At 39.5% G+C, this 23,855-nt stretch overlaps 1 protein-coding gene across 1 annotated transcript in view; it reads left to right on the top strand.

Moving 5' to 3' along the window:
- The window catches only part of cacna1sa (calcium channel, voltage-dependent, L type, alpha 1S subunit, a), a 29,888-nt gene extending 7,470 nt beyond the window's left edge, over window positions 1-22,418 (top strand). Inside the window, exons 11-43 of the mRNA XM_084117943.1 lie at window positions 44-269; window positions 356-563; window positions 1,099-1,219; window positions 1,303-1,417; window positions 2,331-2,430; window positions 2,587-2,656; window positions 2,735-2,867; window positions 3,580-3,709; window positions 3,946-4,005; window positions 4,095-4,201; window positions 4,325-4,412; window positions 4,486-4,593; window positions 4,680-4,732; window positions 4,826-4,972; window positions 5,738-5,939; window positions 7,319-7,477; window positions 9,699-9,809; window positions 11,775-11,858; window positions 12,372-12,419; window positions 12,984-13,010; window positions 13,084-13,209; window positions 13,372-13,437; window positions 14,750-14,841; window positions 14,914-15,073; window positions 15,662-15,789; window positions 16,814-16,910; window positions 17,446-17,548; window positions 17,798-17,899; window positions 18,483-18,616; window positions 19,930-20,055; window positions 21,117-21,304; window positions 21,839-21,920; window positions 22,002-22,418. Coding sequence (XP_083974069.1) covers window positions 44-269; window positions 356-563; window positions 1,099-1,219; window positions 1,303-1,417; window positions 2,331-2,430; window positions 2,587-2,656; window positions 2,735-2,867; window positions 3,580-3,709; window positions 3,946-4,005; window positions 4,095-4,201; window positions 4,325-4,412; window positions 4,486-4,593; window positions 4,680-4,732; window positions 4,826-4,972; window positions 5,738-5,939; window positions 7,319-7,477; window positions 9,699-9,809; window positions 11,775-11,858; window positions 12,372-12,419; window positions 12,984-13,010; window positions 13,084-13,209; window positions 13,372-13,437; window positions 14,750-14,841; window positions 14,914-15,073; window positions 15,662-15,789; window positions 16,814-16,910; window positions 17,446-17,548; window positions 17,798-17,899; window positions 18,483-18,616; window positions 19,930-20,055; window positions 21,117-21,304; window positions 21,839-21,920; window positions 22,002-22,211 — 3,911 coding nt within the window. The 3' untranslated portion in view covers window positions 22,212-22,418. The remainder of the gene's footprint in view (window positions 1-43; window positions 270-355; window positions 564-1,098; window positions 1,220-1,302; window positions 1,418-2,330; window positions 2,431-2,586; window positions 2,657-2,734; window positions 2,868-3,579; window positions 3,710-3,945; window positions 4,006-4,094; window positions 4,202-4,324; window positions 4,413-4,485; window positions 4,594-4,679; window positions 4,733-4,825; window positions 4,973-5,737; window positions 5,940-7,318; window positions 7,478-9,698; window positions 9,810-11,774; window positions 11,859-12,371; window positions 12,420-12,983; window positions 13,011-13,083; window positions 13,210-13,371; window positions 13,438-14,749; window positions 14,842-14,913; window positions 15,074-15,661; window positions 15,790-16,813; window positions 16,911-17,445; window positions 17,549-17,797; window positions 17,900-18,482; window positions 18,617-19,929; window positions 20,056-21,116; window positions 21,305-21,838; window positions 21,921-22,001) is intronic.
- The last annotated feature ends 1,437 nt before the right edge of the window (window positions 22,419-23,855 follow it).

The raw sequence follows: 23,855 nt of genomic DNA on the forward strand, positions 1-23,855 counted from the left end.
TTCCATAAGGGTATTTATTTATGTTGCTTTACCTCATTTGCAGACAATACCAATAAGGTGCTGTTGTCTCTGTTTGCGGTGGAGATGTTTCTGAAGATGTACGCAATGGGGCTGCCATCTTACTTCATGTCCCTCTTTAACCGTTTCGACTGCTTTGTGGTTTCTGTGGGGATCCTGGAGCTCATTCTCGTTAACATGGACATAATGTCTGTCATGGGGATCTCCATACTGCGTTGTATTCGGCTTCTGCGTCTCATCAAAGTAACAAGGTATGTGATTCTCGTCACCACCGTGAAGACCAGAAGAACCAGGCGTGTATGTATGAGAATTTATCAGAACTGTGCGTGATTTTCAGGTACTGGACGTCGCTCAGTAATCTTGTGGCGTCTCTCTTGAACTCTGTGCGCTCCATCGCTTCCCTGCTTCTGCTCCTCTTCCTCTTCATCGTCATCTTCGCTCTGCTTGGCATGCAGGTTTTCGGGGGGAAGTTTAATTTTCCAGATGAGTATGTGAGACGAAGCAACTTTGACAATTTCCCTCAGGCTCTGATCACGGTTTTCCAGGTACATTTATCATTCATAGACAGTAAAAAACGTTGGGTTCTTTTTTTTTAACTCAACCGTTGGGTTACACATATTGGGTCACTATGTTGGGTCATTTTTTAAATTGTTGGGTAATTTGTAGTAATAACTCGGCTGTTGGGTTAAAAACGTATGTTGTATGTACACTTGTGTATTTTGAATTTATGTACACAATTATGTATATTTACATTAAATTCTAGACTCCCCAATATTTAGTTCCTAGTTTAAAAATATTTGAGACATATTTATTGTTTTATACAAACAAACAATCTGTATTTGAAAACAAAGTGTATTTTATTTTATTTTTAAATGTCATGAATAAAAATAATTAACTGTTGGGTTACTTTTACCCCATTGCATTGGGTTAAAATAACCCACAGTTGGGAAGGTGCTATACCACCCCATAGTTGGGTTACTCGTTGGGTTATTTTTAACCCAACATTATTAAGTGAGTATGATAAGCGAGATGTTTGGATCCACAAAGCCTCTCCAGTGTCTTGTATTCTCTCTGTTTTAGATCCTGACAGGTGAAGGCTGGAACTACGTCATGTACGACGGCATCATGGCTCACGGAGGTCCCGCCGTGCCTGGAATCCTGGTCAGCATTTACTTCATTATCCTGTTCATCTGTGGAAATTGTATCCTTCGTGCGACACAAATGTGTGAATTGTAGATATTCCATGTGAAAAGGATGATGTCTTTCCTGAGCATTTAACTGCAGATATTCTCTTAAATGTCTTCCTGGCGATCGCGGTGGATAATCTGGCTGAGGCGGAGAGTCTGACCTCGGCCCAGAAAGAGAAGACAGAGGAGAAGAAACGCAAAAGGCTTCTTAGGTGAGTGACAAAGGTCAATAGCATGAGAAAGAGACTTCTGTCAGGACCACTATCCTCAAATACGATTGACAATTAGCATACAGTTTGGAGGAGGAGGAGGAGGGTAATCAGCTCCTGAGAAACGAGAGGCGGAGCTGGGGAGGGGGAGGGTAATCAGCTCCTGAGAAACGAGAGGTGGAGCTGGGGATGGAGGAGGGTAATCAGCTCCTGAGAAACGAGAGGCGGAGCTGGGGATGGAGGAGGGTAATCAGCTCCTGAGAAACGAAAGGTGGAGCTGGGGAGGGTGGGGGGTAATCAGCTCCTGAGAAACGAGAGGTGGAGTTGGGGAGGGTGGGGGGTAATCAGCTCCTGAGAAACGAGAGGCGGAGCTGGGGAGGGGGAGGGTAATCAGCTCCTGAGAAACGAGAGGCGGAGCTGGGGAGGGGGGAGGGAGGAGGGTAATCAGCTCCTGAGAAACGAGAGGCGGAGCTGGGGAGGGAGGAGGGTAATCAGCTCCTGAGAAACGAGAGGTGGAGCTGGGGAGGGAGGAGGGTAATCAGCTCCTGAGAAACGAGAGGTGGAGCTGGGGAGGGGGAGGGTAATCAGCTCCTGAGAAACGAGAGGCGGAGCTGGGGAGGGGGGAGGGAGGAGGGTAATCAGCTCCTGAGAAACGAGAGGCGGAGCTGGGGAGGGAGGAGGGTAATCAGCTCCTGAGAAACGAGAGGTGGAGCTGGGGAGGGAGGAGGGTAATCAGCTCCTGAGAAACGCGATAGCTGCTGATAATACTGAAGGAGCTTATATATGAATACAGTGATAGGCATTGTATTCCTATAGGTAGACGTGGATCAGCTGAGTCACTGACGTGACCTGCCAGAACTTATGCTACGCTTGATTTTTACAGAAATTTCTGATACATTGTTTTTTCTTGGTGTAGAGAAAACCTACCCGATAAAGGCGAGGAAGACAAGGCCATGCTGGCAAAGAAACTAGCCGAGCAGAGAGCCAAGATTGACGGGATTCCCACCACAGCCAAGGTCAAAACTGACAGAATGACATCAGAATATTACTGTGAAATGGTGTTAGAAGTGTATTTTGTATTCGGACAATGAACAAAAACTGATAATTGCACTGATGCCAACATGTCAGTTTTAGCATATTTAAGATAAGTGTTTCTTTATATTAATCTGCAGCTCAAAGTAGATGAATTTGAATCAAATGTGAACGAGATTAAAGATCCATTTCCTCCAGCTGATTTCCCAGGTAAAGCATAAAGGATAATTTAGCTTAGTTTATTCAGTTCGTATGTTTTACCGCTGACGTTGTGATTGACGTGGTCAGGTGACGATGAGGAGGAGGAGCCAGAGATTCCCATCAGTCCTCGGCCTCGTCCAATGGCAGACCTGCAGCTGAAGGAGACCGTGGTGCCGATGCCAGAGGCCAGTTCCTTCTTCATCTTCGGCCCGCAAAACAAGTAAAAACATCATGCTTTTCCATGCTTTTCGGATGCTTTTCCGTCACCCTAATTAGGGTTGGGAATCGAATACTTGAGGTCAGGAATCGGATACTTATTATAAAATAAAAATTTTGATTCCTCTCATCGATTCCTTTGTGAGCGTTTCAATATGACTCTAAACCATTGAAGCGAGAGACTCTGTTTTCTGTGTTCATGTGTATCAGTGTATCGGATCCGGCAGCTCTTAAAGTGACAGCAGCCTAATATTCCTAATATAATATATAATATATATGCCGTCTCTATAATAACACTAATATTCATGCCGTCTCTATAATAACACTAATATTCCTTTTGTAACTATATTTGTAATGTATATTTTATTTATAAAGTACAGTGTTATTTTACATTTGATTCCATTTTCTGAACCTGAAAATCTTAAAACACTGTTGATTTCAATCGTATCTTTGTTCAGTTGTGTCTATTTGTTGTGATTGCTAATTTTTTATTTGTTCTTTTTTAATCACTGAGTGTTTATTGTCTTTAATAATGCTGAAGTGTATATTAGTTCGGCTGGTTGTTCTTCTATGGTGTTTTTAAACCTCAGGCAAACGCTCCTTGTGTAAGTGTTCTTTAGCCTGATGATTTCTGTTCATGATACTCAGACACAATTAAATGTTTTGCAGTAAGAAAAAAAATGTTTACCTTATTGGAACGATGTCTCTCTGCTCAGGTTTCGTAAACTCTGCCATCGCATCATCAACGCCACGACCTTCACCAACATCATCCTCCTCTTCATCTTGCTCAGCAGTATCTCATTGGCTGCGGAGGACCCCATCGACCCAATGTCCTTCAGGAACCAGGTACACCATCTCAAGACTCGCACATCTCTATACACCATCTATACCCCAAAACTGGGATGGTCCCCTTTAAAAAGGTTCTAATATGTACCATTTAGGTACTAATATGTACACTTTTGGTACTAGTACTTTGAGGTACTCATATGCACTCTTTATGCACGCCCCAGTGACAGCTTATGTACCTTTGTTTCTGAGAGTGTACACACACCTGCCGCTGTACCTTTCTTTCTCCGCTCCAGGTCCTGGCCTACGCTGATTATGTCTTCACCTCAGTTTTTACAGCAGAGATTGTGCTAAAGGTGAGACGAGAGTTCGGTGTGCGTTCAGAAAAGCTGTTTTGTTATATTTGGATTCTGTGAATGGTTAATTTCTTCTCCGTCCACTGCAGATGACCACGTACGGCGCCTTCTTACACCAGGGGTCTTTCTGCCGGAACTCCTTCAACATCTTGGACCTGATTGTCGTCGGCGTCTCCCTGCTGTCCATGGGAATGGAGTGAGATTTAAAAGCAATATGGCCTTGTGCTGACATTAGATACAAACAGCCGAAGGCTTATGTAAATAAAACAAAATTATTTAGAAAATGACGTTTATTTACAGTCCTCATGCCTCTCTATAGATCGAGTGCCATCTCGGTGGTGAAGATCCTCAGGGTCCTGAGAGTGTTGAGACCTTTAAGAGCCATTAATCGAGCCAAAGGCCTCAAAGTGAGTCTAGTTTTGAGAATACAACAAGACAAATGTCCCATTCCTCCATTTATCTGTCTTTGCTGTCTTTTAGCACGTAGTCCAGTGCGTGTTTGTGGCCATCAAGACCATCGGAAACATCGTTTTAGTCACCATGCTCCTGGACTTCATGTTCGCCTGCATTGGTGTCCAGCTTTTCAAGGTCAGAGAGTTCACAACACCCATTAGTCTTTGTGTGTCTGGTAAAGAGGAGAATTTAATGTTGTTGTTTTTCTGTTAATCTGGCAGGGGAAGTTTTTTTCCTGCACAGACCCGCTCAAAATGACGGCTGAAGAATGCCAGTACGGTTGAACTTTCATTCATTTCTCCTTCACTCCGAGATCTGAAACTCTACAAATCCACATAATTCTTCTCTCTTTCGGTGATGCTCTCAGGGGAACGTTTATCCAACACCAGGAACACGCTCTTCATGACATGGTGCTCCGTCAACGCGTGTGGATGAAGAGCGACTTAAACTTCGACAATATTCTGAACGGCATGCTGGCTCTCTTCACCGTCTCTACATTCGAAGGCTGGCCAGAGTAGGTGTTTAAAGGAGTAGTTCACTTCAGAATGAAAATGTCCAGATAATTTACTCACCGATTTGACTCATCTTCAGTCAAAAAAGAAATTTTTTGAGGAACACGTTCCAGGATTTTTCTCCATATAGTGACTTCAATGGGGTCCAACGGGTTGAAGGTCCAAATGTGAGTTTCAGTGCAGCTTCAAAGTCTCGACGCGATCCAGCCGAGGAATAAGAGTCTTAACTAGACAAACCAGCGGACATTTTATAAAAAAATAAACATTTATATACATTTAAGCACAAATGCTCATCTTGCACTAGCTGTGATGCGACACACATTACGTAAACGATGAAAGGTCACGCGTGATCTGGTTCAGAAATGTAGGGAAGGGCGAAAAACTCCATCACATTTTCTCCTCCAACTTCAAAATCGTCCGACATCGTTGTTCTACCTTATTTATTTGTAAATAGCGTTTGACTTAGTCTTTGCACATTGGCTTTGTAAACACTCGGTCTGTTCTTACGCCTACGTCACGCTTGACCTTTCAACCTGATTACGTAATGTGTGGCGCATCGCAGCTCGTGGAAGACGAGCATTTGTGGTTAAATGGTATATAAATGTTGTTTTTTTAGAAAATGATAACGTGGGGGAGAGTAAATTATCAGGAAATTAATTCTGAAGTGAACTAATCCTTTAATAAACTTCCTTTCATGTTTGTTGTCTATACAGCTTTTGATCAAAACGTTGACGCAAACCCATTCTCCCAATTGTACCTTTACACAGCTTGTTGTATAAAGCCATCGACTCGAATCTGGAAAACGTTGGCCCTATTTACAACAACCACATTGAGATTTCCATCTTCTTCATTGTTTACCTCATCCTCATCGCCTTCTTCATGATGAACATCTTTGTGGGCTTCGTCATCGTCACCTTCCAGGAACAGGGAGAGCAGGAGTTCAAAAACTGCGAGCTGGACAAAAACCAGGTACCGCACTTTCACTAGGGGTGAAACGGATCGCAGTTGTTGATCAGCGGATTAACTGCTAAATTTAACCATCGTAGAGTGAAAGTTTATAATTTGTCTTGCCAATTTACACATTTAAACAATTTTAAACACAGAAGAAGAGGCGAAAATCGGGACTCGAAGCAGAGAGAGAGAGAGACCGAGAGACAGAGAGAGAGAGAGAGAGAGAGAGAGACAGAGACCGAGAGAGAGAGAGAGAGAGAGACAGAGACTGAGGGAGAGAGAGAGAGAGAGAGACAGAGACCGAGGGAGAGAGAGAGACAGAGACCGAGGGAGAGAGAGAGACAGAGACCGAGGGAGAGAGAGAGACAGAGAGAGAGAGAGAGACAGAGACCGAGGGAGAGAGAGAGACAGAGAGAGAGAGAGAGAGACAGAGACCGAGAGAGAGAGAGAGAGAGAGAGAGAGACCGAGAGAGAGAGAGAGAGAGAGAGAGAGACCGAGAGAGAGAGAGAGACCGAGAGAGAGAGAGAGAGAGACCGAGAGAGAGAGAGAGAGAGAGAGAGAGAGAGACCGAGAGAGAGAGAGAGAGAGAGAGACCGAGAGAGAGAGAGAGAGAGAGAGAGAGAGAGAGACGGAGAGAGAGAGAGAGAGAGAGAGAGAGAGGCGTGTGTCAGACAGCGCTCGAACACCGGATTGATTCCTCTTTCGCGTTTCCTCGCGCTTGAACGGACATAAAAACAAAATGATGTCTAAACACCCGTCCCAGCAAGTATTCTCTCGGTTCTGTCATGAATGAACAGTTGAGAAAGAAACTGGATGTGTGACGGTATATTCAGTCTTAAAGTGACAGCAGCCTAATATTCCTGCTGTCGTCTGTGTCATTAATGTCAATAAAACAACAAAATACAGCTTTAACAACGATAAAACTATATTTAATTTCTACAGTGAACAAATAGTGTTATTTGACATTTAGGCTTAATTATCAATTTCTGTACCTGAATACACTGTTAGACTTTGTGACTTTGTTATTTAGTATTCATCTCTGCTCGTAATTTGTACATTTGTTCTTATTTTATTACTGACTGTTCACTTGTTTTTAATAATGTTTGAACTTTATCAGTTAGGCTAGTAGTTTTTGATGTGGTATCGAATAAATTCAAGTGAGCTTTAAGTAATAAATGAAAAGCAAAGTTAAACCCCCTCCTCCCATATATATATATATATATATATATATATATATATATATATAAAAAGTTGCTGATCCGAAAAATAATCTGTGAATGTCTCAATCCGTAAATGATCCGAACCAGGTATTTTGTTATCCATTCCACCACTAACTTTCACAAACACCTATTGATGTCTCACGATTCCAGTTTATAACGCACCTCTCCACTGTCAGCGCCAGTGTGTCCAGTACGCGCTGAAGGCCCGTCCTCTGAGATGCTACATCCCGAAGAACCCGTATCAGTATCAGGTGTGGTACATCGTCACCTCATGCTACTTTGAGTACCTGATGTTCCTCCTCATCATGCTCAACACCATGTGTCTGGGGATGCAGGTGAGAACACACAACCACAGAGTTAAAGGGAGAGTTCACCCAAAAATGAAAATTAGCCCATGATTTACTCACCCATCCTAGGTGTATATGACATTCTTCTTTTAGACGAATACAATCAGAGTTATATTAAATAATGTCCTGGCTCTTTCAAGGTTTATAATGGGAGTCAATGGGTATATATTTTTTGGAAGTCCATCAAAGTGCATCTATCCATCATAAAAGTGCATCTATCCATCATAAAAGTGCATCTATCCATGATAAAAGTGCATCTATCCATCATAAAAGTGCCTCTATCCATCATAAAAGTGCATCTATCCATGATAAAAGTGCATCTATCCATCATAAAAGTGCATTTATCCTTCATAATAGTGCATCTTTCCATGATAAAAGCGCATCTATCCATCATAAAAGTGCATCTATCCATGATAAAAGTGCATCTATTCGTCATAAAAGTGCATCTATCCATGATAAAAGTGCATCTATCCATCATAAAAGTGCATCTATTCGTCATAAAAGTGCATCTATCCATGATAAAAGTGCATTTATCCTTCATAATAGTGCATCTTTCCATGATAAAAGCGCATCTATCCATCATAAAAGTGCATCTATCCATCATAAAAGCACATCTATTCGTCATAAAAGTGCATCTATCCATCATAAAAGTGCATCTATCCATCATAAAAGTGCATCTATTCGTCATAAAAGTGCATCTATCCATGATAAAAGTGCATCTATCCATCATAAAAGTGCATCTATTCGTCATAAAAGTGCATCTATCCATGATAAAAGTGCATCTATCCATCATAAAAGCACATCTATTCGTCATAAAAGTGCATCTATCCATCATAAAAGTGCATCTATCCATCATAAAAGTGCATCTATTCGTCATAAAAGTGCATCTATCCATGATAAAAGTGCATCTATCCATCATAAAAGTGCATCTTTCCATGATAAAAGCGCATCTATCCATCATAAAAGTGCATCTATCCATCATAAAAGTGCATCTATCCATCATAAAAGTGAGCGCATCTATCCATCATAAAAGTGCATCTATCCATCATAAAAGTGCATCTATCCATCATAAAAGTGCATCTATTCGTCATAAAAGTGCATCTATCCATGATAAAAGTGCATCTATTCGTCATAAAAGTGCATCTATCCATGATAAAAGTGCATCTATCCATCATAAAAGTGCATCTATCCATCATAAAAGTGCATCTATCCATCATAAAAGTGCATCTATCCATCATAAAAGTGCATCTATCCATGATAAAAGTGCATCTATCCATGATAAAAGCGCATCTATCCATCATAAAAGTGCATCTATCAATCATAAAAGTGCATCTATCCATCATAAAAGTGCATCTATCCGTCATAAAAGTGCATCTATTCGTCATAAAAGTGCATCTATCCATCATAAAAGTACATCTATCCATCATAAAAGTGCATCTATCCGTCATAAAAGTGCATCTATCCATCATAAAAGTGCATCTTTCCATGATAAAAGTGCATCTATCCATGATAAAAGTGCATCTATCCATGATAAAAGCGCATCTATCCATCATAAAAGTGCATCTATCCATCATAAAAGTGCATCTATCCATCATAAAGGTGCATCTATCCATCATAAAAGTGCATCTATTCGTCATAAAAGTGCATCTATTCGTCATAAAAGTGCATCTATTCGTCATAAAAGTGCATCTATCCATGATAAAAGTGCATCTATCCATCATAAAATTGCATCTTTCCATGATAAAAGTGCATCTATCCATGATAAAAGTGCATCTATCCATCATAAAAGTGCATCTATCCGTCATAAAAGTGCATCTATTCGTCATAAAAGTGCATCTATCCATGATAAAAGTGCATCTATCCATCATAAAAGTGCATCTTTCCATGATAAAAGCGCATCTATCCATCATAAAAGTGCATCTATCCATCATAAAAGTGCATCTATCCATGATAAAATTGCATCTATCCATCATAAAAGTGCATCTATCCATCATAAAAGTGCATCTATCCATCATAAAAGTGCATCTATCCATGATAAAAGTGCATCTATCCATCATAAAAGTGCATCTATCCATCATAAAAGTGCATCTATCCATGATAAAAGTGCATCTATCTATGATAAAAGTGCTCCACAGGCTCCGAGGGGTTAATAAAGGTCTTCTGAAGTGAAGCGATGTAATTATACATATTGAATTTGTTTATCCTTCAGCACTGTAACCAGTCGGATCACATCACCGATCTTTCAGACATGCTGAATGTCATCTTCACTGTTCTCTTCACAGTGGAAATGTTACTCAAACTCGGCGCCTTCAAAGCAAAGGTGAGTCTTGCGTTTGGGCTGCCAGAAAACGACTAATTCATAATACTTAAAAAGTAGTTACAGTAGTTATAGTTATGTTAACCCTGTAGAGCCTACCATGAAATAATAGTCATTTAGACTAAATATTTTTTTTAAAAGTTTGCGGTTACACTTTATTTTGATGGTCCCTTTTGAACATTCTGTTAGCTATAAGTCACTTTGCAACTACATGTCAGCTAACTCTCAATAAAGTATTAGTAGACTGTCTGCTTACTATCTTATAACACTTTATTTTGATGGTCCTCCAACAGACATTTTACTGACTTTAACTTTGCAACTACAAGTCAACTTATTCTACTAACCTGAACCCCAACATAATCACTGACTAAATCTAATTCAACTCATAGCACACAGAACTTTTCCCGCACACTTTTATCTTGATGTTTACACCGTGTCCTAACTACACGCGACGCGCGATAAAAGGCGTCTTTTCCATGTTAATCAGTGTTTGTCCTAACCGGCCGCGACGGCGACACGCGACGATTCTATTTTAGAAGCAGTTTCTATTTTTCTGCGACGTCGCGCTGGAACAACAAACACAAAGTGTGGCGATGATAATCTCAGGGACTGTTTATGTGCTTTATTTAATGTTAAAAGCGTGTCATGTGACTTTGAATATCATTTAGTGCTCCAGCTTTGAGGCTGTAAAAGCAACAATGGATAATTCACCTCAGATCTTGAAATTAAACAAATGGAAACAAGAACGTTCAAACTGAGAACAAACAAGTGTATTCTTTGACAAAGATTGTTTTAGTAACTCAGCCTATGTATTTGAATAATGTTTAAATGGTGTCATATTTGTGAATTTGATTATGTAGCTACTTATCCATTTTGTGTGCCGTGTATCCATGTAAAAAAGTGCCGTCAAGATTACTCTCTGGTGCTGTGCACTCGCCGCGAGACTCCGCCCACACGCTGTTCTGATTGGCTGACTCCGCCCACACGCTGTTCTGATTGGCTGTAGGTTTTGATTGATTTTGTTGCAGTCGCGTCGCGTCTAATGTGGACAGACAAATTATTTGTTGCTGGAATCTTATGGCATCGCGTCTGGTTAGGACATGGTGTAACCCTAACTTAACAATACTCTAATGAAAGTTAGATGACATGTAGTTGAAAAGTTACTTATAGTTAGTAGAATGTCTAAAGTGAACTATCAAAATAAAGTGGAACCAAAATGGTTAATTCATACTAGTATGAAGTATAATTATATTAACTCTGTAAAGCCTGACATGAAATAATAGTCATTTAGACAAAATATTTTATTAAAAGTGTTTGTTGAATATCATATTTGATACATCAGGCTTTTATGGCTCATATCTGCTACAGTTAGAATATGGAGGGGGGAAAACGCTACATTTTATTCAGAAACTAAACTAAACTGAACAAAAATATGCACTTCGGTGCAGATGCTGGTATTTATATGGATAAAGAGTGATGAAATTCTGATACTTGTAATGCAAACCAATGAGATCTTTATAACACTATAGCAGATCCTTACATAAAATGCATGTAAATATCAATATCTGCCAATAATATGTCTTAGTAAGATGATATTTGAATGCTTATGATTAAAGCTCTTTAGTTTTAAAACATATAATGTGATGTAATGCAATGATGAACAAATAAACCTCCCTCAAAAGCCTGATGATCATATTTGATGCTCATGATTTTTCTATTAAATGTCTGGATAATCAAGTAAAGCTAAGCTGCTTCAGTCCAGTTTAAATATTACCAAGAATATAAGTTATTCTTACATTTACTTCATCAGTGCAGATTTAAAGACACACAATTACACTAAAAGACTTTTACTTGATAAAACAGTGTAAACTATCAATCAGACACAGATGGACTGTATAAGATGTGTTTGATCATGCAGAAATGTGCATATGAAATATGAGACATATTTAAAAGCTGTTTCTCTGGTAGGGTTACTTCGGGGACCCCTGGAACGTCTTTGATTTCGTAATCGTGGTGGGCAGTATTGTAGACGTCATACTGAGTGAAATTGATGTAAGTTTGACTTAAATGTTATGACTATATGTCCCAGTGTTACACTGCAAAAATGCTTTTCTTACTCAGAATTTTTGTCTTGTTTCCAGTCCAACATAAAAAAAAATCTTAAATCAAAATGGATTTAATAAAGTAGTAAAATGCCATAAGATATTATGTCTCGTTTTCTGGGGAAACAATCATAATTAAGTGAGTTTTTGCTTAAAACATGCAAAATTATCTGCCAATGGGGTCAAAAAAATGATCTTGTTTCCGTTTGAAGTAACATTATTTTTCTGACCCCATTGGCAGATAATTTTGAAAAAACTCACTTAATTTTGATTTTCCCCCCCGAAAACAAGATATAATACATTATGGCATTTTACTCATCTAGTAAATGCATCTTGATTTAAGAATTTTTGGAAATTTGGACTGGAAACAAGACAAAAATACTGAGTAAGAACATCATTTTTTGCAGTGTATTAGTCCCTGTTGTGTCGCTGACGTTGTCTTTCACTCATCTTCTCTCTCCAGACGGCTCTCGCCGGTCAGGGCGGACTGTACTGTCTCACCGGCTGCTCTGTAAATATCAATTTCTGTTATTTTACATCCGCTCCATGACTCTATAATTGAACAGAGTTCATGTCAGCAATTTTAACCCTTGTGCATCCTTATGGACATGTTTCAGTTTTGTTCTTTTGATCATTTTGCCTGTGTTAATGCCAACTGCATACATTTTGGCACAGCTGTGTATTTATATTGGAATTTTACTATTTCAACCCCATTTCCTTTAATAAATCTATTTTGCACTGGTAACACAAAATAGTTCCTCTCAGGACCTTAAGGACAAAACGGTCCTCATTTAAACCCATAAAAACTGCAATTTTTAATCCCAGGGCCATTTAACTATACAATTATGCAATCTTTGTTAAGATGCTTTCATTCTGTTAGCAAGGCTTCAAAATTTAAATTTTACTATTTTTTTACCAGATGGTGCCATTTTCTCATGTTTGACCAATAAAGTTGCTAAAAAACTGTTTTTAACTGATGCACAAGGGTTAATCAAACAACACTTTGATTTTGCAAGTGAAATGGACTCACGTGATTCAAAGTTTAATCACTGCCAAACATTTTCTCTTGTTCCAGGAAGTGAATCCAATGCAAGCCATAGCAGTAAGTGAAGATTCAATGCGTAAATGAGCTGGTGTTAACCGTAGATTCTTGAGCGTTTCCGTGTGTTCCTCAGGACTCCGAGAACATGAGTGTGTCAATCACACTTTTCCGGCTTTTCCGCGTCATGCGGTTAGTAAAACTGCTCAACCGCTTTGAGGGGATTCGAAACCTGCTGTGGACCTTCATCAAATCATTCCAGGTCTGATGGTCCGTTGCGTCATCATTTCAGTTTCAAAACACTTTATTTGTCCCCAAGGGGCAGTTAACAAGAGTCACGTAAACAGTATACACAAAAGCATCATACATTAAATAAATAACACAATGTGCACAGAATACATATTAATTATAATCTGCTTTTCAGGCTTTACCATATGTGGCTCTCCTCATCGTTATGCTGTTCTTCATCTACGCCGTCATCGGCATGCAGGTACAACACGCACGATGAGTGTAGCCGCGTTTCTATTACAGATTTGCGCAAATCTTTCGCAATATTTTCTAAATGTCGATAAAAAACACTTGCGAAATGACGCCGTTTCCATTACAGATTTGCACAAATCTTTTGCGATATTTTCTGAATGTCCATAAAAAACTCTTGCTAAATGACGTTTCCATTACAGATTTGTGCAAATCTTTTGCGATATTTTCTCAATGTCGATGAAAAACTCTTGCAAAATGACGTTTCCATTACAGGTTTGCGCAAATCTTTTGCGATATTTTCTAAATGTCAATAAAAAAACTCTTGCGAAATGACGTTTCCATTACAGATTTGCGCAAATCTTTTGCGATATTTTCTAAATGTCAATAAAAAACTCTTGCGAAATGACGTTTCCATTACAGATTTGCGCAAATCTTTTGCGATATTTTCTAAATGTCAATAAAAAACTCTTGTTAAATGACGTTTCCATTACAGATTTGCACAAATCTTTTGCGATATTTTCTAAATGTCGATGAAAAACGACGAAATAACGCCGTTTCCATTAACTGATGTTATGTGACTGAAACAATTTTTTCCTCTCACGAGAAATCATTCCAACAATTATGGCAACGGACGTTGGTAGGTTTACATATATCCCAGCAACCGCACTAGCCATTACTTTTAATGGAAGGAAACATTGGTGTGTTTTCCAAGCATTAATGGCAAGGAAAGCCTCTTATACGGTGAGCTTGTACGAGATGTTTCTGGGTGTTTCTCCCTCATATCTACTTCAAGGTCTTGATTGTGGCATTTCTTTGAGGTTTAGAATCCAGTTTTCCCGTAATTCTTTTATGAGTTAAATAAAGAACTCTGTCTCGTCTTCTACACCTATAAATTTGCAAAAACTCCATTGCAATTTTGCGAAATATTCCTTTTTCGAACTGCCTGAAAAACCACCTCATGCGAGAGCAAACATTTTTTTTGCGAAATTACAGAAGCCCTGAACCACAACGTTTAAAAAATATATATATGTGAAAACAAAAAAAAAAATGCTAAAATTAAGAGAATTAAAGTCGTAATGTTGTAAGAATAAAGTCAAAATTATGAGAATACAGCCTCCGTATTTTTTTTTGTTGTAAAAATTTTACAAAATTTGAAAAAGTCAAAATTACAATTTGAAGAGTATTAGAAACGCGGCCCGCGATACACTGCCAGTCAAAAGTTTGGAATAACGAAGATTACAAGTTTTTTTATAAAAAGTCAAAAATATTCAGTCCTGTATATTCAGCAACACACTAATGATAATGTGACTTTCCTTCATCAGGTCTTTGGCAAAATCGCATTACTAGACGGTGCCGTGATCAACCGTAACAACAACTTCCAGACGTTTCCTCAAGCCGTTCTGGTACTATTCAGGTAGTGACCGTGAAGGCCTCGCTGTGTGTGTGTGTTATGAGCATGTTTGTAAAGACACACACCTGTCCACAGGTGTGCCACGGGTGAGGGCTGGCAGGAGATCATGTTGGGTTGTTTGTACGGTCAGCGCTGTGACCCAAAGTCAGAATACCTTCCTGGAGAAGAGTTCACGTGCGGTTCTGGATTCGCTGTTCTGTACTTCATGAGTTTTTACATGCTCTGCGCTTTTCTAGTGAGTACACACTCTCCAACACACACACACACATACAGTCAATCCAAAAGTTACGGTTTTTTTTGTACTAGTGTGATCAGGACACTATAGTTCATTTATGTAAGTGAGGAGAGCAAAATATATATTATTATATATATATATTATACCCAAATATTCTTCATTCAGTGACTACCAGTGACATTTATAAACATTCGGGACCAAAACTGATTCGGACACTTTGAGCTGATCATGTTTTGCTGAAGTGTTTTGTCTTTAATTGCTAATGCTCTTTTTACACACAGACTGAACAAAATGAAGCATTGCTTGGTGATTGGTTGAGCTAAACTGGTATTATCTAATTGTGTAGTTAAATTTAACAGCTGACAGATATTCAACATAATTCATGTGTGAGACAGTCTAACAAAAGGACGGACAAAACCAGTCAAATATCAACTGAGTTCTGCTCATATTTTATTACCATTTTCTAAACTATAGCGAATAAACTGTGATAATGTGAGAAATGTTGAAGGAGTCTGAATAAACTTTGGTTTATGGACTGTACACTCAAAGACACGCGCATTAACTTACACTGAATGTTTTCTATCGTAGATCATTAATCTGTTTGTGGCTGTGATCATGGACAACTTTGACTATCTGACCCGTGATTGGTCGATACTGGGGCCGCATCATTTAGACGAGTTTAAGAAGATCTGGGCTGAGTACGACCCTGAGGCAACGTAAGCAAAGCGCTAAAGTCACCATGAAATCAAAGTGTTATTATAAATGATTTATGGGTGCACATCATTGTTTTATCTTCCTCGTAATCTTAAATCAAAATAACTTCCCTCCCTCTGAGGATGTGGGCGGGGCAACCTGTCACTCACATGAGATCCACCAATAGCAAACCACAACCATCCAATCAATTCCCCACGGACACAATCAAGCCCCGCCCACATTTGTCCTTGAGAAGAATAGTGCAACTTCAGTTTAATGCCGACTTTAATATCAACATGAAATGCCATTTGCAACACATTTTCCTTCTGTAATCAGGCACCTCATTTATAACTGTTGCATATACACATTTAGATTAAATATGCATCATTAATGGAGTTAAGCACTTAAAGTACATGAAATCATTACAGGGAGTTACAAAAAAATATATATTCTAATGAATAGAAATATTAGTAGTGTATGCGCTGCTGTTGAACACTTTGAGGCATGCTGTGTTTTAATGTTTGCTTAGCGCATGATAATAGCAGAAAATATTTACACGCAAATAATGAACAATAATGCACAATAAGGCCTTTCTGTTTCCATTAAAAATATAAAGCAATTAAATTTGGCCGGTGGAAAAGATTGAGAAAAACTTTCTCTGAAATGTATTTTATACTATTTGATTTATTTATTCAAACACAAGGCAAGGATCGGCTACTAAATGATTGTTATCAATGTAATGTGACGCACATCCACATCTCATATTTTCCTGATGTCTTGTACCGTTAAACATGGCATCACGTGGATGAATATGCATATGCAAATTATATGCAGATGAGGATATGCATAGTAAAAGAAGGCGTTGTAAACTCATATATGGTTATTTCGGGGTGGAGACGCATGTTCACAATCTTCCTCTGACTGGGATTATAAAGGGGATTTTGGGCAATAATAAGTCGTAATGAGTTAAAGGGCCCATTTTGATTTCTGGTTGATTCTGAATGACGTGCATGTGATTATCGGTGTTGTTTTGTGTTATTCTGGCAGGGGGCGCATTAAACACCTGGACGTGGTGACGCTGCTGAGGAGAATACAGCCACCGCTCGGGTTCGGGAAGTTTTGTCCTCATCGTGTCGCCTGCAAAGTGAGACATAAACACATTCATACTAGAGATGCACGATATATCGGCCACCATATCGATATCTGCCGATATATGTTCATTTTTAATGCTATCAATATCGGCCCAATAAGAAAATTTGGCCGATATATTAAAGCTGATAAATAATGTATTATTTCCTTCAGCTGAGACTCTTCAGATGCGCACTGTTAAACATGATGGTTTTAAATTGCTTGAATATGATTAGTATCACTTCAAAAAGGAAAATACAGTTCAGTGCAACATGCGCAAATCTGTCATATCGGCTACATTAAATTATAATAAGAACATTATAATTGTGTGTTTGGGACGTGGATTTTAATGGTGAGTCTATTGTTTTTGTAATAAGGCTTATCAACTTATATAAAAATTTGGATTTATCGGCCAAAATATCGGTTATCGGCTTTTAAATATATAAAAAATTATCGGTTATCGTTATCGGCCAAAATGTTCATATCAGTGCATCCCTAATTCATAAACTGCTGGCCCAAGCATTTTTACATATTTACATGTTTGTTCCCAGAGGCTGATTTCCATGAACATGCCTCTGAACAGCGATGGAACGGTGACGTTTAACGCCACGCTGTTCGCTCTCGTCAGGACGGCACTGAAAATCAAAACAGAAGGTTGTGGCGTTATTTATTATTTAATACACTACAAAAAAATTATTCTTCAAAGTTTCAGTTATTGGAAAAATACTATTTTAGTCTTTCTACTTCAACATTTTACATTTAATTTAAAGTATCACATGACATTTTTACTAGAAATGAACTACAATCCAAAAACCAAACTATTTTCAGTGAAGATTTCAAATAAATGTATGGGAATAATGTCAGTACTCACCAATTAAAGCCTGAATTCTCTGATTTCGTCAGGTAATTTTGAGCAGGCGAATGAAGAGCTGCGTGCAATTATTAAGAAGATCTGGAAACGCACCAGTATGAAACTGCTCGACCAGGTCATCCCGCCAATCGGAGGTCAGATCTCTCAATCATACGACTATACTGAATAACAAACTAATAAAGCAATAAAACTGGCATTAAAACTCGTTCCGGGTCAAAAATGACCCGCCTTTTAAACTGCTTGTGAATCTCTCATTATGCTTAAGTATATTAGCATCAAATATTGGGTTGTCTTTTTGTTAACTGGTTTTCTTTCGGTTAGCACATGGTTTTGTGTGTTTGGTTTTGGATCTGGTTGATTATAGGCCTCATTGATCCTCATGATGTCAAATCAAAGAGGCCCACGATCAATCAGATCCACAAAGAAATACAAAACCTGTGCAAATTGAGAGAAAACAAGTTGACAAAATGGTTGAATCCAATATTTGGTGATACTATAACATAGCGAGAGATTTAAAAGGGGGGCAATTTTTGACCCGGAGCTCCACAAGTGCAACAAGTTGGGCGAAAATACATTTCTGGGAAGTTGTTACTTCAGTAAGTTTTAGTCCAATGCAATAACATGAACTAGCATTTTCAGGAAAAGGAGAATCCTCTCCGGGGCAAAAATGACCAGAACACAACTTAAGGATTAAACATTTTGTTTGTTGAAGCGCAGATGATGAGGTGACCGTGGGGAAGTTTTACGCCACATTTCTGATCCAGGACCACTTCAGGAAGTTCATGAAGCGACAGGAGGAATATTACGGATACCGGCCGAACAAGAAAAACAAAAACACCACAGAGATACAGGTCTCTTCGTCTCTGCATACGTCTCACACTACGATCAGACATTAAAGAGTTAGTTCACCCAAAAATGAAAGTTCTGTCAGTAATTACTCTCCCTCATGTTGTTCCAACCCCGTAAGGCTTTCATTCATCTTCAGAACACACATTAAGATATTTCTGATGAAATCTGAGAGCTGTCTCATTCCTTCATAGGCTTCTCTGTTATTGAAACTTGCAGAAAAGTTAAAGACATCGTTAAAATAGTCCAAGTGACTACAGTGGCTCAAGTTGATCAAGCGACGAGAATACTTTTTGTGCGCAAAAAAACCTAAAATAACGACTTTATTCAACTCTTAATTTTCTGAGTGTCAAGTCTTCTGTTTCTGAGTGAGTTGACATGGTGTACCAGCGCAGCGCTTCTGGGTTGTATGTCTCAGAACGGAGGCTCACTATTGGCCGACGCTGGTCATGTGTCTGATGCTGGCCAATAGTGAGCCTCCGTTCTGAGACGTACAACCCAGAAGCGCTGCGCTGTTACAGTTCTCAGATTTACATTTACATTTAGTCATTTAGCAGACGCTTTTGTCTAAAGCGACTTACAAATTATGACTAAAATAAGCGAGTCATTGTGAAGAGGCATAAATAATGCAAGAAGTGTTCAAAATACGAAGTTCAGGCATTGTTCAGAATAGCATAAGCCCGATAAGCGAGGATTTAAAGGAATATTTTTTATGAGGTTAAGTGTTCACGGAAGAGATGGGTTTTCAGCTGTCTTTTGAATGTTGTCAGGGATTCTGCTTTCCGGATGAGGGTGGGGAGAGCATCACCAGCAGGGAACTGTGAATGAGAATGTTCTGGAAAGTGATTTTGTGGCTCTCTGTGATGGAACCACGAGACGTCGCTCGTTGACCAATCGTAGGCTTCTGGTAGGGATGTAGACTCGTAGGAGTGAGTGAAAGTAGGAGGGAGCTGAGCCTGTGATAGATCTGTAAGCGAGCGTCAATGCCTTGAACTTGATGCGAGCAGCGAGAGGTAGCCAGTGCAGTGAGATGAACAGAGGAGTGACGTGGGCCCTCTTGGGAAGTTGTGTTGCATGCTCAGTTAGGAAAGGCCTGATCTTCCTGATGTTGTGCAGTGCAAACCTGCATGATCGAGCTGTCCAGAGATTTCATCAAAAATATCTTAATCTGTGTTCCCGAAGATGAATGAAAGTCTTACGGGGTTGGAACAACATGAGGGAGAGTGATTACTGACAGAACTTTCAGTTTTGGGTGAACTAACCCTTTAATGTCGAGCCCTGAGACAGTCTCGAGACGGCCTCTCTCTCTCTCCCTCAGGCGGGTCTGAGGAGCATCGAGGAAGAAGCCGCTCCTGAACTGCAACGGGCGATTTCTGGAGATCTCCTGAACGACGAGGAGATGGACCGAGCGATGGACGAGGCCGGAGAGGAGGGGATCTACAGGGTGGGTGGAGAACAGAACGGACCAGACCAAGGGCCTCGTTTATAACCGCTGCGTCACACAAACGAGTCGTACGCCACTTCACACGCATAAGTTCTGATTTATAAAAAGACACTTGACAGTACATCTGCAAGTTACTCTGATCCATGCGTACGAACAGTTTGGCGACACCGATGGAGATCTGAGGGACTGATGAAGGAAAACCACTTTAAATCTTCATGATGAGTCTTAATCATAAATACAGTGATGTTCACAATAACAGTTTAAATACATAAAAGATGATTTAAACTATCTAATATACACATTTAGATTAAATATGCCATTCTCATTAATAGAGTTAAGCACTTAAATTACTTGAAACCATCACCGAAAAGTTACAAAAAAATATATATTCTAATGAATAGAAATATTAGTAGTGTATGCGCTGCTGTTGAACACTTTGAGGCATGCTGTGTTTTAATGTTTGCTTAGCGCATGATAATAGCAGAAAATATTTATATGCAAATAATGAACAATAAGGCCTTTCTGTTTCCATTAAAAATATAAAGCAATTAAATTTGGCCGGTGGAAAAGATTGAGAAAAACTTTCTCTGAAATGTATTTTATACTATTTGATTTATTTATTCAAACACAAGGCAAGGATCGGCTACTAAATGATTGTTATCAATGTAATGTGACGCACATCCACATCTCATATTTTCCTGATGTCTTGTACCGTTAAACATGGCATCACGTGGATGAATATGCATATGCAAATGATATGCAGATGAGGATATGCATAGTAAAAGGAGGCGTTGTAAGCTCATATATGGTTATTTCGGGGAGGAGACGCATGTTCACAATCTTCCGCTGACTGGGATTATAAAGGGGATGTTGTGCAGGTTCTGGCGTACACACGCTTTTATAAGTGAATATTTTTTGCCGTACGACATTTTTGGCTTTCAGGCGCATGTCGACTTTTAGTAAGAATCCCACACACGGTTTTATAAATGAGACCCCCAGAGACGGCAAATGAGATAGAGAAGGATTAATGCATAACGTATCTCTCTTCTTCTGTTCAACAGAGAGCGGGCGGCCTGTTTGGAAACCATGTGGATCCATTCGCTATGGAGAGAGGAACCCATTCTCCCACCCAGATGACCAGCCAGCGCCCCCTACAGATCGCAGACAGCAGAGCGGACGAGGCCGAGCCCTCGTATGCTTATTCCCACGCCAACACCAATAACAACAACACCAACAATCACAGACAGAGGTGAGAAAAAAAGTCCCCCTGTAGTCAATCATTTTATCCCTTACAACTCATCTACTGATCACCAAAATGACATATTTAAATGATAAAATTCATCATGCCTTAATTCATCATGCCTTGAATGTTACGTAACTCGACACCCTTGCCTCATTTAGTATGCGCGGTTCTATGAATATGCAAATGAGCCCCGCCTCCACTCCCTCACTCAGCTCAGAGATCCACTGGTTGACGATCACATGTTGATCTGATTGGTTACAAGGTAGTTTGTGACGTCAGAAACACCAGCGATTTCAAAGCGTGTTTTTGAGACTGTCTTTGGTTCACTGCAGTTTTAAGGAGGAAATACTCAGCAATGCTGTCGACTTATGAATTTACACATGCTTTGTCTTAAAGCATATTAAAAACACCACATAGACACATAAACAACATTAAAAGCTGGATCTTCATCACAGGGAGACTTTAAGCTAAGTGTATGTGGTTGTGACAAGGACGTTTGTAGTGACGATAATAATGAAACTGATCTCTTTCTTGGAGCAGATGTGGACTACATTTCCCTTCATGCATCAGTGCACCCAGACAGAACGGCCCAGTGAGCGCAGCCGAGTTCCTCATCCAAGAGGTGAGATCAAACCTTCACAGATGTCAAAAAAGAAAGCAAGCTGAAATGATTTTCACATATTCTTCTGGTTTTGTTCCTCAGGCTCTGATCGCTGGAAGTTTGGACAGTCTCGCCAGCGACGGCCATTTTGTGTCGGTAACGAAGGCTGAGATGGCGGTGGCGTTGAACATGGATCTCGCCGCGCTGGAGAAGAAATCAGCAGCCGTTCTTAATAAACGTAAAGGACAGTGTTTGTTCAGAGAGAGGAAGATGGCAACGTGTCGTCCAGACTCAACACACTGTCAGGTGTAATATATATTCGTCAGAGCGGAGTCAAGGCCAAGTCCAAAAGAAGACATCAGGACTCTGATATAACTGTGAGGACTGTTTTAAGAGCCAGTACAGCAGAAGTGTGCAAACATATCGAAAAAGGGACTGATAATGGGTTTTTCTATTTATATAGAATTTATAAAAGTATGCTGAATTAAATAAATACATATTGTCGCTGTTGGACGTAAACCTCATGGGCCCTATCTTGCACCCAGCGCAATTGACTTTGTACACCGACGCATGTATCATTCCTATTTTGCACCCGCGCAAAGCGCGTTTTTCCCTCCACAGAAGCACGTCGCTAAACTAGGGAATGAACTTGCGCTCATTGGGCGGTTCAGCGCAAAAAAGGAGGCGTGTTCCGGCGCAAACGTTCCTTCATGCTATTTTGCAGGTTTAGAAAACAATTGCGCCACTAACCAGGAAAAAATAGTTTAAAGTCAGTGGCGCGTTGCGCATGTTATTCATATGCTATTTTAAGGGCGCATGCTTGACCATAATCAATGTAGCGTGTGCACAACGTGCATACACTTTGATTCTCTCATCTACACAGAAGCAGCAGTTTTCATTTTTGCAAATCATACATTATTACGATAGATAGATAGATAGATAGATAGATAGATAGACAATTTATTATAAAAGCATACATCTAGCTTACACATTTACCAAAATTATCATACGCCTTTTTAACCGAAGTTAATTTGGGTGGGTTTCTCCATCCCCAACCTCCCTGACGAGAGCGTTGCTCTCCTCGGCTGTGAACCGCTCCTGGCGCGCGCCTGGCAAATCCGCCGTTATGATAGGAATCCGCTTTAGAACAAGCGCGCCTGCTCTTAAAGGGAATGTGAGATGACGCTCTGATTGGTTTATTTCACGTTACGCCCAAACCACACCTATGAATAATGAAGCTCTTCAGACCAACCCATTTTAGATTTGCGCCTGGCGCAAGAGTCATTTATCCCGCCGGGAAACTAGCAACAGCGCCAAGACCCGCCCACAAAGTCACTTGCGCTTTGCGCTTTGACACTTGCGTTTCAGATCGTTAAAATAGGGCCCCATATCTCTGAAAACTTTTTAGGAAATGTAAGACAGTATCGGCTATGGCTGGATGACAAATGCTAGACTAAGACACTCATCTCCGCGCCTCAAATACATAAAACATTATCCTGATAGAGGGGGCGGAGTAATGAGGTTTGACTGACAGTTTGAGGATCCAATGGAGTTACGAGGTTTAGTCACAAATTAATACTTTTCCTTGTTTAAATATTTGCGGGAAAAAACACAGATAAATGTAAAGGGTAACCAATAGTAATGATTCATGAAAAATAAAAATGTGAAGTTGATGTGAGAGATGTGAGGTTTCCGCCCAACAGTGACAATTTTATTCAAAATGGTGAATATATATATATATATATATATATATATATATATATATATATATATATATATATATATATATATATAGTTTCACATTTGATATATACAGTAGTCAACATTTGAAGGGGATCAAAAAAGTTAATCAAAGTTGTCTTAAGACAAGAACGGGTATTGTTCAAAATTCATGTATAACTTTGATGAAAGGTTTTGATCCACCTCAAATGTCGACTACTGTATTTCATAGCAAAT

Source organism: Abramis brama (genome assembly GCF_963993115.1).
Source record: "Abramis brama genome assembly, chromosome: 6".
Taxonomy (NCBI): domain Eukaryota; kingdom Metazoa; phylum Chordata; class Actinopteri; order Cypriniformes; family Leuciscidae; genus Abramis; species Abramis brama.